Source organism: Eptatretus burgeri, chromosome 14, assembly GCF_056783735.1.
Source record: "Eptatretus burgeri isolate ZD-2024b chromosome 14, Ebu_testis_v1, whole genome shotgun sequence".
Taxonomy (NCBI): domain Eukaryota; kingdom Metazoa; phylum Chordata; class Myxini; order Myxiniformes; family Myxinidae; genus Eptatretus; species Eptatretus burgeri.
In genome coordinates, this window is record NC_140974.1 from 46,140,983 (window position 1) to 46,153,084 (window position 12,102).

Consider the following 12,102-nt stretch of genomic DNA (forward strand, 5'->3'; position numbering starts at 1 on the left):
AGTAAGTTCACACCTTACAGGTAAGTAATTATCAGTCACTTTCCTTGAAAGACCTGGAAACCAGTTCATAATAGCAGATTTAACCACAATGACGAGGACTTCCTGGGCTTCAGCCAAGAGGATAAAGCCTTAATCTATTGTATAATGCTGAGAAACAAAAGGTCCTTTTAAAGGCAAAAAATGGGCAAGAAACTAAATCCTCATCATGCTTTCTTCTTCTCTATGTAGCGATCTTTCTCTTTCAAAAAACAAATAAAAATTTGGTCCTCAAAACATCTTTTCTTCAGCATATTTAAAGTGAGATGATTGAGACTTTTCTATAATGTCTGGGGGCTTCCGCAAACTGTTTTTTTTTCTGACGCTCTTTCAAAATAGCATTTGTCTTCTGAGACATGTTGGACCATTTTAAAATTTCTGTCGCAGGAAAGGTCGCAAAGTTGGGTCGCAAAATATGATTTTATTTTCTGCTGGAAGGGACACAAAATTAAGGTGCAGCTTATATACAGCAATTTATGCAATGCATCGACTAAAATAAAGGTGACAAAGAAGTGGACTCAGTGATTGCCAATATAGGAATAGGTACGTACAAGAGCAAGTTTTCAGAAGTAACCAAAAACTCATTGAAGAAGAGGAGGTTGACATAGGAACGATCATGAAAGAAAAACTTGAATACTGTGAACTCAATGGATTTCCAAGAAACATGTTTTGGGAAGAAATAAGAAACTTCAACTCTAAGAAATCCCAGGGTGGGGGAAGGGGGGGTAAGCAGGGCTCAAACTCCAGCCATAGAGCCTTTCCACCTGAACACAAAGACCCTGGGAATAACGCACTCTATCACTCCACCAGAATCTGGACATAGTCAGAGACGTCATTTGGAGGGCGCCAGGGAGAAGGATGCCATTTGGAGCGATAGGCCTATTGGGGCGTCCAGTACACTTTGATGGGTTTTCAGAAAACGATCCAAAAAGGACATCATGCCATTTCTAGACCATAGTTAAGTTGGGGGTGGTTGGGGGGGGGAGGGTGACATTGACTGTAGAAAATGTTTGAATAAAGTCCTTTTCACACTGTTAAGCATCACCATTTATTATTATTCAATTGAATTTAGAATGGGATTAAAATAAATTCAAGTCAAATGGAAGACCAAATAGGTACAGTTCTGCATTGGAGTCATCAGAAGGAACCCAAACAAGCAAAAAGCAAAGATGAAGTCATCAGGAGGAACCTGATGGAACCTCAGGAGGAACTCTCATATATTAATATTAACAACAACAAAAAAAAAAAAAATATATATATATATATATATATATATATATATATATATATATATACCCAACAACAACAACAACACGCTCACCTTCTCCCGATTCTGCTTCTTCTTCTCCTCTTAACTTCCTCCTCGTCTTCTTCCTCGATTTTTTTTTTTTTTTTTTACACTTCCATGACCTAATCTGTTGAACTCTCTCATATATTAATATTAACAACAAAAAATATATATATACCCAACAACAACAACAACACGCTCACCTTCTCCCGATTCTGCTTCTTCTTCTCCTCTTAACTTCCTCCTCGTCTTCTTCCTCGATTTTTTTTTTTTTTTACACTTCCATGACCTAATCTGTTGAACTCTCTCATACATTATTTTTAACTACAAAAACGATCTTATAATGCTTCATCTTCCTCTCTCACACATGTGGTACTCTTTACTGTTTCACAATGCACTACTCTTCTGCTATTTTAACAGACTGCTCTCATTTCAACCTCTCCTTCATTCCTTGCCTAAAAAATCCAACTATTACAGCGCTTCTTCTCTCCATGCTCTGAATTCGCCTTCATTGCATCCATCAAGAATTGTGTTAAATCGCATCTCTGACCTAAAACTTTTAAAAACCACAGTTTGCCATGGATGCTCGCTTTCCATCAAGCATTCTTTTTTTCCAACTTCAGTGCCAACTCACCCCCCTCACCACTCACTCTCACTCTCAAAGCAACCATCCCACTCTTCTCCCTCCAAGCCCCCCTCTCAGCTCTCTCAAAAATCCCCCCTCACCTTTCTCCCACCTTTCATCCCCCTCACTCTTCCTTCTCAAAGTTTCCCCCCTCTCATCCACCAACCTGCCTCCCTCCACTGCCCTCTCACCTCCATCTCTTCACTCCACCTCCTCAAATCCTCAACTGCCTTCTTCCTTGTCTCTTGTCCCCCCTCTCCCCCAGCACCACAGAGCCTTTTCTCCTCCTCATTCGGCCCCCTCCCCTCGCTGTTCTGCAATACACCACACTCCTTCAGCAACCCTCCTTACCTGCCCCCTCATCCCTTGTCCTACCCTCCCCCTCCACCTCCTGCACCCAAAGCCTCCTCCCCTTCCTCTTCATTAAAAGTGTGGACCTCAAATATCCGGGGCCTTCGCTCAAACCTTTCAGATCTTTCCATACAGGTTGCCACTGACAAACCAGACATTATCTGCCTAACAGAAACTTTCCTCTCCCAAGACGTGTCTGACTCCCAAGTATCTCTCCCTGGCTACTCCCTCTTACGGTATGACAGACCTGAGCCTCGTCCTGGTGGAGGTGTTGCTCTCTTCATCAAAGACTCTATTCCTCACTCTCCATGCACTGCTCTCACTCCCCCACAACCCCAGGAATACCTCTGGCTTCGGCTTCCCCTTCACTCCCACCTCATGTTTATATGTGTACTGTACCGTCCACCGAACAGTGATGACTCCATCTACACCTCACTATCCGAAAACATGGACCATCTATCTTCTCATCCAAACTCTCTCTTCCTCTTATGTGGCGACTTCAATTGTCATCACGCCAGTTGGCTAGGTGTGGGTACCTCTCTCACCTGCCATGGCACCTCAGCAAAAGCTTTCTGCGACTCATTGGGACTGACTCAATCGGTCAACTTCCCGACCCGGATCTCAACCAATGGTACTCCATCTCTTCTGGATCTGATTTTGACAAATTTCCCTGACAATATCTGCTGCTCTTCCTTCGCTCCAATTGGTTCTTCTGACCACGTCCTTGTCAAAGTGGACATCTCTCTGGCTGTTATCAGAGAACCACCTCACCGCCGTCGAGTCTGGCATTTCACTCAAGCCGACTGGCAGGGTCTCCGAGCAGCCATCAAACTGACAGACTGGTCTCCTATCACTACTTTCTCAAACATCAACTCATCCTGGGAATTCTTTCAAAGAAACTTGCTCTCCCTCATGCACAGATTTATCCCCTCTCGTGTTCAGTTGTCTTACCCTTCCTCCTGCCCTTGGTTTACTGAAGCTTGTGGCGAGGCAGTTGTACTGAAACAACTTGCCTTTGCCTCATGGAAAGCAAACCCAACTGAGGGCAATCTCAGTTCTTTCCACAAAGCTCGGAACAAGTGTGTATCTACCCTCAGGAGAGCCAGAAAACAACATCTTTGTCATCTCAAGTCTGAACTCTCAAACCTCTCTCCCTCCTCAAAATCCTGGTGGCGTTTAATCAAATCTGTTTCTGGTGTATGTTCCCCCTCCATCCCCTCCCTTACCTCAAATGGCCGCACTGCTGATTCCACACGTGATAAAGCTGAATGTCTAAACTCGGTGTTTGCAGCTAAATCTTGTGTCCTAAACCCATCACTATCTCTACCCACTTTACCCAGTCGCACCCAACTGTCCCTGGACTCTGTATCCTTTTCTCCTGACAAGGTGGAGAGCTTGCTTTCAAACCTCGAGTCAGATTCTGCAACCGGTCCAGACGGCATCAGCCCACGTGTCCTCAAAGCCTGCTCTTCTGCTCTTGCTCATCCACTCTCTGTTCTATTCACCCTCTCATTTGCCCAAGGTCATCTGCCATCTGCTTGGAAATCTGCTAACATCACTGCCCTGCATAAAAAAGGTGCAAAAACAGATCCCTGTAACTACAGACCAATCAGCCTTCTCCCAATCATCAGCAAGGTGATGGAATCCATCATCGCCTCAGATATGAAATCCTTCCTCTTCTCCAATGGCTTGATTTCCAATCATCAATTTGGTTTCAGACCAGGTCACTCTACCCTGGATATGCTGCTTCTGCTCTCCCATCAATGGATGGAGGTCCTCAATGCCAGACAGGAAATCCGAGCCGTATCCCTGGACATATCACGTGCTTTTGACACAGTCTGGCACCCTGCCCTACTCGCCAAACTCTCTTCCCATGGTATTCAAGGCCATCTCCACTCATGGCTCGCAGACTTCCTCTCCTGTCGCAGTCAACGTGTGGCCCTAAATGGAGTTCTTTCATCCCCTCTTCCTGTGCAGGCTGGAGTTCCTCAAGGTAGCGTTCTGGGCCCTGTTCTTTTTCTGGTTTTCATCAATGATCTCTCGGACTCTCTGGAAAATCCTCTATTTCTCTTTGCCGACGACTCCACCCTCTGCCGTACCATCTGTCATCCCTCAGACCGGCAAGCAGCAGCTTCTTCACTCACTGCAGATCTGGATAAAATCACAAACTGGTCCAACACGTGGAACATGTCTTTCAATCCAGACAAATCTCACACTCTCACTATGTCTCTTCGAAAGGACCGTTTACAAAACCCCCCCATCCACTTTCTCAACAATCCTCTGGAAGAAGTCTTTTCTTTCAAGCTTCTAGGTCTCACTATCTGCCATGACCTTTCCTGGCAAAGTCACATTTCCAACCTCGCCTCAAAAGCCAGTCGCCGACTGGGAATCCTCCGTCGTGCTAAGTTCTTCCTCGGCCCTCTTGAGCTCATGACCACTTACAAAGCTTTTGTCCGTAGCCTGATGGAGTACTGCTCTCCCCTCTGGGCTGGTGCTCCTGCCTCCCACCTTTCTCGGCTTCACGCTGTCGAAACCAGGGCATTTAAGATCATCGGCATCTCCCGCAATGAAGCTGAGTCTTTGGGCCTCTCACTCAATCACCGCAGGTTGGTCGGTGGTCTTTCTGTCTTCTACCGACTCCTCTCCAGCCTTTCCCCCCCTGCTCTCTCTGCGATTTGTCCCCACCACATTTCCACAGGGCGCTGAAGGTCCGCCAACAACCCCCTTCTGGTAAAACTACCAAAATCACGAATCACTGCTCATCTTCACTCTTTCATTCCTCTTTTTTCCCCCCTTTGGAATAAACTTCCTCACTCTATTCTTTCCCATTCTTCCCTCCAGGCTTTCAAAACAGCTGTTCACCACCACCTCTTATCTTCCCCCATCCAAATCCTCGATCTTTTCTACCCCCGATAATCCACCCAAGCCCACTTCCTTCATTTCTCCTGCTTTCCTTCCTGAAAGTCCCTGAAATGTCCATCTTCTCTTCGCCATGTTCCCCGTCCCATCCCCATCCCTCTCCCTTCCACAGTTCACCTAATGTGTCTGTTCCCCACTGTTTTGTCCCTTCCACTCCCGCCCCTCTTGTCTCATGCCTCCTTGCTGTGAGTTGTGTGTTAGCTCTCATACGAGCCTCGACCAAGGTATACAAAAAAAAAAAAAACCTGGATAGGATTCACATTTCAGCTGCTACTCCTCTCCCATCAAACCCATCCAGGCACAGCCAAGTGAGCCTTTTTCAAAAATAAAAAGAATCCAGATTTAAAATAAAAAAAAACAATTCTGGCTGCCAGACCATGTGTCCGATCATGTTGAAATTTAAAACATGTATTCCCCTTCACCACTAGAACATAATTGTGAAGTTTCACTTCAATTAAGCAATTCCAGAGAAAACATTATTTAATATTTTTCTTCAATCCCATATGGCTGCCAAACCATGTGACCTATCAATTATTCCTTAACCTTGTACATGCATGTCTTGGGGAACATTTGTGTGAAGTTTCCCCTAGATCTGTCCAGCTGTTCTGGAGAAGAACATCTTTGTAGGTTTTCAATAAATAAATCCAATAAGACTAGCGACCAAACCATGTGACCTATGTCATATGTGTAACCCTTTTATTCCTCATGGATAGGTGGTCATACGTGTGAAGTTTCACCTCGATCTGTTTTGAAGATTTTTTAAAGGTTTTTTTTTTAAACAATATGGCTGCCGAATCACATGACCGATGATGTCATCAATTTTTTTTTTTCTGTGAACCATTTTATCCCGAGATGACTCAAGTTTTTCCAACATGGCTGCCACACCACGTGATCTATGACATCTTAATTGTCATTAAAACATTCAACATGAGTAGTCACATATATGGTGAAAACTTCATCTCAATCTGACAAGTGGTTTTGGAAGAAAAACACTAAAGTTATGTGCATGCAGTCAAACAGTCAAACAAATGGACCCAAATGTAATACCCTCTCCTCGAGTGAGGGTCCACATACCTCTGCCACACAAAGCCTGATCCAGTAGAACATATCGAGCCCGATAAATTTTTGAAATATCATGCTATACTGTATGTCGTTTTTAGCCCCATTGGTGAAGAATCACTTTGAGAATTAAAAAAAAATTCTCCAATCTGGATTCAGATCTTCACCAAAAATGAAGCAATACTTCATTGTCATACATCCAACCTGTCCAACAAGTTCAGTCCGAATCCATCCATAACCTTTTGAGATATCGTGATATATATCGGTTTCGGCCTATCTCTCAATGTTGAAAAATCACTTAAAAAATTATAGTCGCCGGATCTGGATCTTCACCAAAATCTAATGAATTCTTCCTCGTCACACACCCATGTTTCCATCAGGCTTCGTCCGAATCCGTGCACAACTTTTTGAGATGTCTTGCCTTTTATTTTTGAGAGATCATTTTAGGCCCGATCTCTCAATAGTGAAGAATCACTTTAAAAATTCGAGTATCTTGATCCGGATCCAGACCAGATCATCACCAAAATCTAATCAATTCGTCCTTCTCACACACGCAACCTCTCCACCAAATTTCATTCTAATCCATCAACAACTTTTTGAGATATCCTGCTCACAAACAAACAAACAGACAGGGGTGAAAACATAACCTCCTTCCACCTTCGGTGGCAGAGTTAATAACTAATCATAGGGTTAGACAGCACGTATTGACGTAAGGCGTGACATAATGTGTGAGTTTAAACCGGTGAGGTTTTTGGGTTTAAACCAAGGTTAAACCGGTGACGTTGAGGTCGCACCCATAAACTGGCACAATATAGGTTAGAATTTAATTTAGCGATAGCATCATTATTAATGGTCATAAAAACCAAGTCGCCTATATTCAACAGGAGGTCCAATTTGGTCTATGTGTCAAGTTTGGTGGCAATTGGCCCAGTTGTTTGGATGTGATTGGTGATTCACACACACACAGGCAGACAGACTCAAACAGAAAATGACTTTTATAATATTTACATTTCTATTTATGAAAATAATTTCTGGAAATATTGTATTAAACAGCTTTTACATTTTTTAATCAAATACATTTTGGTTATGTATCAATTTCTCCCACGTCAGATATAACAGAAATAAATCTAACCTTTGTCCAGTTGCAAAAACAAAGTTTATTTCACCTAAAATAATTAATACATCCTTATATTATGTTTGTTGAATTGCTCCTTTCAACAAAAAACACCACGATCGTCGGAGGTTGTTATTTAACTTTGTATTCAGATCTGCGTCCTGATTATGCCATCTCCCATAAATATCTTTAGGTAAGTCTTTCTCATTAACATGGTCAGAAAATGAATTTTTTTCTTTTTCAAATGAAATGTTCATAAATTGAGTCACGATTGTGAATGCTTACCTGTGTTGTAGAAGTGGGACCTGTCTTGGAGACGAGGAATGTGAGCGTACTGAAAGCCGCAATAAATGATTTGAAGCCTGACGGCGGTGGTGATTGTCCAGAAATGGCACTTACAGGCCTTGAGCTCGCTCTGAAGAACAGCTTACCACAGTTCGTGTTGCCTCTGTTTCAGGCTTATTCTCTTTACTTCATCATTTGCTTCTTGCAGTGGCCTGCAAAAGTATTCATCCCCCTCCCCCCACCCTCCATGGTTTTCACATTTTTATGCCACCTGAGCTTATTTCATGATGCTTTCAAATCTTCTTTGAAATAGTCTTCACATAATATATAGTCTTCACAAACTACTCCAAAAACCTAAAAAATGGAGATAAAATGTGAATAAGTTAGATGGACTGAAAAAAAATCAGATGATTCTCAGATGCATAAGTGTTCAAACCGTTTGTCTCATTAACCCTAAATCACTTCAGGAGCAAATTATTTGTTTGAAAGGTTACAAAATAAGTGTTATAGGTTTCACCTGTACATAATCAGTGGTTTAACTGAAAAATTAAGCTCCACCACTTATCGAAAGAATTTTAAGATGCAACTCACTTGGTCAACTAACAAGACAAACAAGAAGACCAAGGAGCTTTCCAAAGATGTCAGACATAAAGTGGTGGAGATTCACCATTCAGGAGAGGGTTATAAGAAGATTTCAAAATCACTCATCTCTGAGTATGGTGAAATCCATCATTAATAAGTGGAAGATGTATCATACCACCCAGACTCTGCAGCTGGGCAAGCAGGAAACTGGTTTGGGATGTCACTGTAAACCCAACAATGACTGAAAGATCTGCAAGGCTCGATGTCTGAGATGGGGGTCAGCCTTCATCAATCAACAATATCCCTTTCCCTTCACAAAGATGGCCACTATGGACAGGTGGCAAGAAAGAAGCCATTACTGAAAAAGACTCATCTAAAAGCTTGTATGGAGTTTGTGAAAAAGCATCTTAATGATGCTGCAGGCATGTGGAGAAAAGTGTTGTGGTCACATGGGATAAAAATTGAATTTTTTGGTCTAAATTCAAAGTGTTACGTCTGGTACAAGCCCAACAATGCGTATCACCCAGTCAACACCATCCCGACTGTCAAGCATGGTAGTTGCAGCATCATGTTATGAGGCTGCTTTCCATCAGCAGGGACTGGCAAGCTTGTCAGGATAAAAGGGACAATGGATGGTGCAAAATACAGGAGAATCCTTGATGAAAACTTATTTGAGTCAGCCATGAATCTGAAACTTGGTAGGAGATTCACATTTCAGCAGGACAATGATTCGAAGCACAAAGCTAAAGCCACACTGGAGTGGCTGAATAAGAATAAAATAAATGTTATTGAGTGGTCCAGTAAAACTCGTGACTTGAACCCAAATGAACATTTATGGTGAGACTTGAACATTGCAGTCCATCTACAATCCCCATCAAACTTGGCAGAACTAGAGCAATTTTCATACTTACAATAGGCAAATATTTCAGCATATCACTGTGCAAAGCTGTTAGAGACCTAGACCTACCCACAAAGGCTCAGAGCCATCATTGCTGCAGAAGGTGTTTCCACAAAGTACTGACCTAAGGGGCTCAATACTTTTACAACCAGTGAATTTTGATTTACACATGTGTTTTTTACAGGTATTCCTGCCATGTAACCTTCTTCAACCATAACAGTGTTTAGTTTGAACCCTTCAGTTATGAATAAAGAGTTCATTTGGAAAAATTATTTCTACATAATTTGGAATTCATTTCAATGTGGCATTATTGGAACAGGGTGTATACTTTTGCAGGTCACTGTACTAAACTTAGGTCACATTTTAATTTTCCATTTATCATGGAGAGGTTAGTAAGTTTGACAAAAGTTTCAAATGGAAGCATATTTATGGAATGCTTACTTGATATGATATTGTAAGGCAGAGTGCTGGCATTGTAAACATGTGACATACTGTGTGTTTGATCTGTGACAATAGAAAGCCAATAGATCAGAAAGAAAAAATAAATTCCACACCTGTGATATGGTCTTCCCTTGAGATGTATTATAATAATGTGTAAATTATAATCTGCTTTCATCATTTAACGTTCGATGTCGCTTCCTTGCACCAGAAATAATTTTCTGCAGGTTCAAAAGGCACACTACTCAACCTGCACTAGGTTTCACATCCTATGACATTCATTGCTGTGGATAAATAAATTTTGCAGTTTTAACGCTTTCAAAAAATATATAATGCTACACCACTCTCTTTAGCTCTTCTTTCAGTAATGTAACTTTCAAAGATGCAACATAAAATCGCTGTTCCACAACCATTAGGCCTCTTTACAAGGTGAGGGAGTTACAATTTTTAAGCTCCAAGTCCACTAGGCCTTGTTACCTCTGCCACCAAAGGTGTACGGAGGTTATGTTTTCACCCGTTTGTCCGTTTATCTGTGAACAGGATATATCCAAAAGTTGTTTTTGGATTCAAACGAAATTTGGTGGGGGAGGTGGGAAGTGTGACAAGGACGAAATGATTCCATTTTGGTGAAGATACAAATTCCGATACTAGAATTTTTAAAATTGATTCTTCACCATTGAGAGATAGGGCCAAAAACGATATATAGCACAATATCTCAAAAAGTTATGTACAGATTCAGGTGAAGGTTGGTGGACAGGTTGGTTGTGTGACAAGGAAGAATTGATTCAATTTTGGTGAAGATCTGAATCCGGATACAACAACTATATTTTTTCAGCGATTCTTCACCATTGAGAGGTGGGGGCAAAAACTATATATAGCATGATATTTCTAAAAGTTGCGGATGAGTAATGACAAAACTAGGTGGATGAGTTGGTTAGGTGACAAGAACAAGCCGATTAGATTTTCCTTCAGGTCTGGATCCAGATCCGGCCAAACAGTGGGACACAAAACGTAAACTGTTCAGCCTGGTGGAGGTATGCACTATTGAGTGCCATTCTAGTTTTCCGAGTAATGCATGTATAATTTATGTATCTTTGCCCACTCTGCTCTGCAGAAAAAAATCTGAATTAAAAGCACATGAAAATTGCACACAGAGAATGGAAGTTGAAAAATATCAAGTCACCAATAATTGTTTCCATCCGTACCTTCTGTATTTCCATCTGGCAATCTCGAGGACATGCTGCACAAAGTCCCAAGCAGGACAGGAGGAACTAACTGACTAATTAACAGTGAATATATTTCATAATTTCAATACACATTTTCTTGGCTGTGGATCAAACTTTAAAAATCATCCACACATAAAAGGGATATCATGGATTTAACTCAATATATTAAATGACAGGCAAAAATGTATAGTCACTAAAATGTAAATATATGATACATACATACATACATACTACATGCAGTACTTATATAATCCAAATGATATGTTCACCACCAGATCAAAAATCTTCTTCTTCTCTGATGCATCTGCAAAAGATGAAGAGGAAAAACAAGATTCTGTGATGACTCTGACAGAGCAAACAAAAAGCAAAATACAGTTTTACATCACAGGAACATGTGAAGAAGAGCAAGGTAAAAGAGACAACAATGAATCTTGTGAGAACATTTACTCCCATTAATACTTTCTGGTGATCATTTTGATGAATTTCTAAATGTTATCCCAAAGCTTTAACATTTTCCTGATGATGCCCACATCTTGTGGCTCCAGATTTATGCGGGATTAGCAAGAAACTGGCATCATCACGAGACTTGTTCACATGTACATTAACAGCATAGCTGTTCTTCAACCAGGTTATGAGAGTTCTGAAACGGAAGTAAAAACACATAAACGACGATTGTGTGTGTGTGTGTGTGTGTGTGTGTGTGTGTGTGTGTGTGTGTGTGTGTGTGTGTGTGTGTGTGTGTGTGTGTGTGTGTGTGTGTGTGTGTGTGTGTGTGTGTGTCATAGTTATAGTTGTATATTGTGTGAGGAAACATGCCTTTACTTTCTATATCATCCCTTTTTTTTCCATTACAATATTCTGCTGGGATTCATGTTAATGCTTGTTTCAGCATTTTATGACTCATGAAAACACACTCCTCATTATTAGTATTATTATTATTATTATTATTATTATTCTTTAACAGCCACAATTATTCCCACATTCTTGTGGGGTTGACTTGGGGAAACTTGGTGCAAGTCTTTTATGATCTGGCTGGTCAAGCATGATATTCGATTAGTTAGGGCACAAATTTGGAATTTGGCCATGGTGGCTGTTTGAAAAAGACACCATGGGAGGGATCTTTAACGTCCACCAACTAATGCTGGCAGATGGGTTTCACAGTTTGACGTCCATCCGAGGAACAACACACACATTGTTGAATCACTCTGTGTGTAGAACACCGAGATGACACTTTATAACTGGGTCGGGATTCAAACCCAGGCTACGCAGCTCAGGGGCAAG

At 41.5% G+C, this 12,102-nt stretch overlaps 2 protein-coding genes across 2 annotated transcripts in view; one reads left to right on the forward strand and one right to left on the reverse strand.

The window, feature by feature from the left end:
- LOC147013087 (von Willebrand factor A domain-containing protein 7-like) overlaps window positions 1-12,102 on the forward strand; it is a 107,362-nt gene that overhangs the window by 39,098 nt on the left and 56,162 nt on the right. The window contains exons 8-9 of the mRNA XM_085854654.1: window positions 7,689-7,827; window positions 11,097-11,230. Of these exons, the coding sequence (XP_085710780.1) occupies window positions 7,689-7,827; window positions 11,097-11,230 (273 nt within the window). The remainder of the gene's footprint in view (window positions 1-7,688; window positions 7,828-11,096; window positions 11,231-12,102) is intronic.
- LOC147013088 (uncharacterized) overlaps window positions 1-12,102 on the reverse strand; it is a 121,757-nt gene that overhangs the window by 28,897 nt on the left and 80,758 nt on the right. Inside the window, exon 2 of the mRNA XM_085855730.1 lies at window positions 11,049-11,125. The gene's annotated coding sequence lies outside the window, so the exon portion shown is untranslated. The remainder of the gene's footprint in view (window positions 1-11,048; window positions 11,126-12,102) is intronic.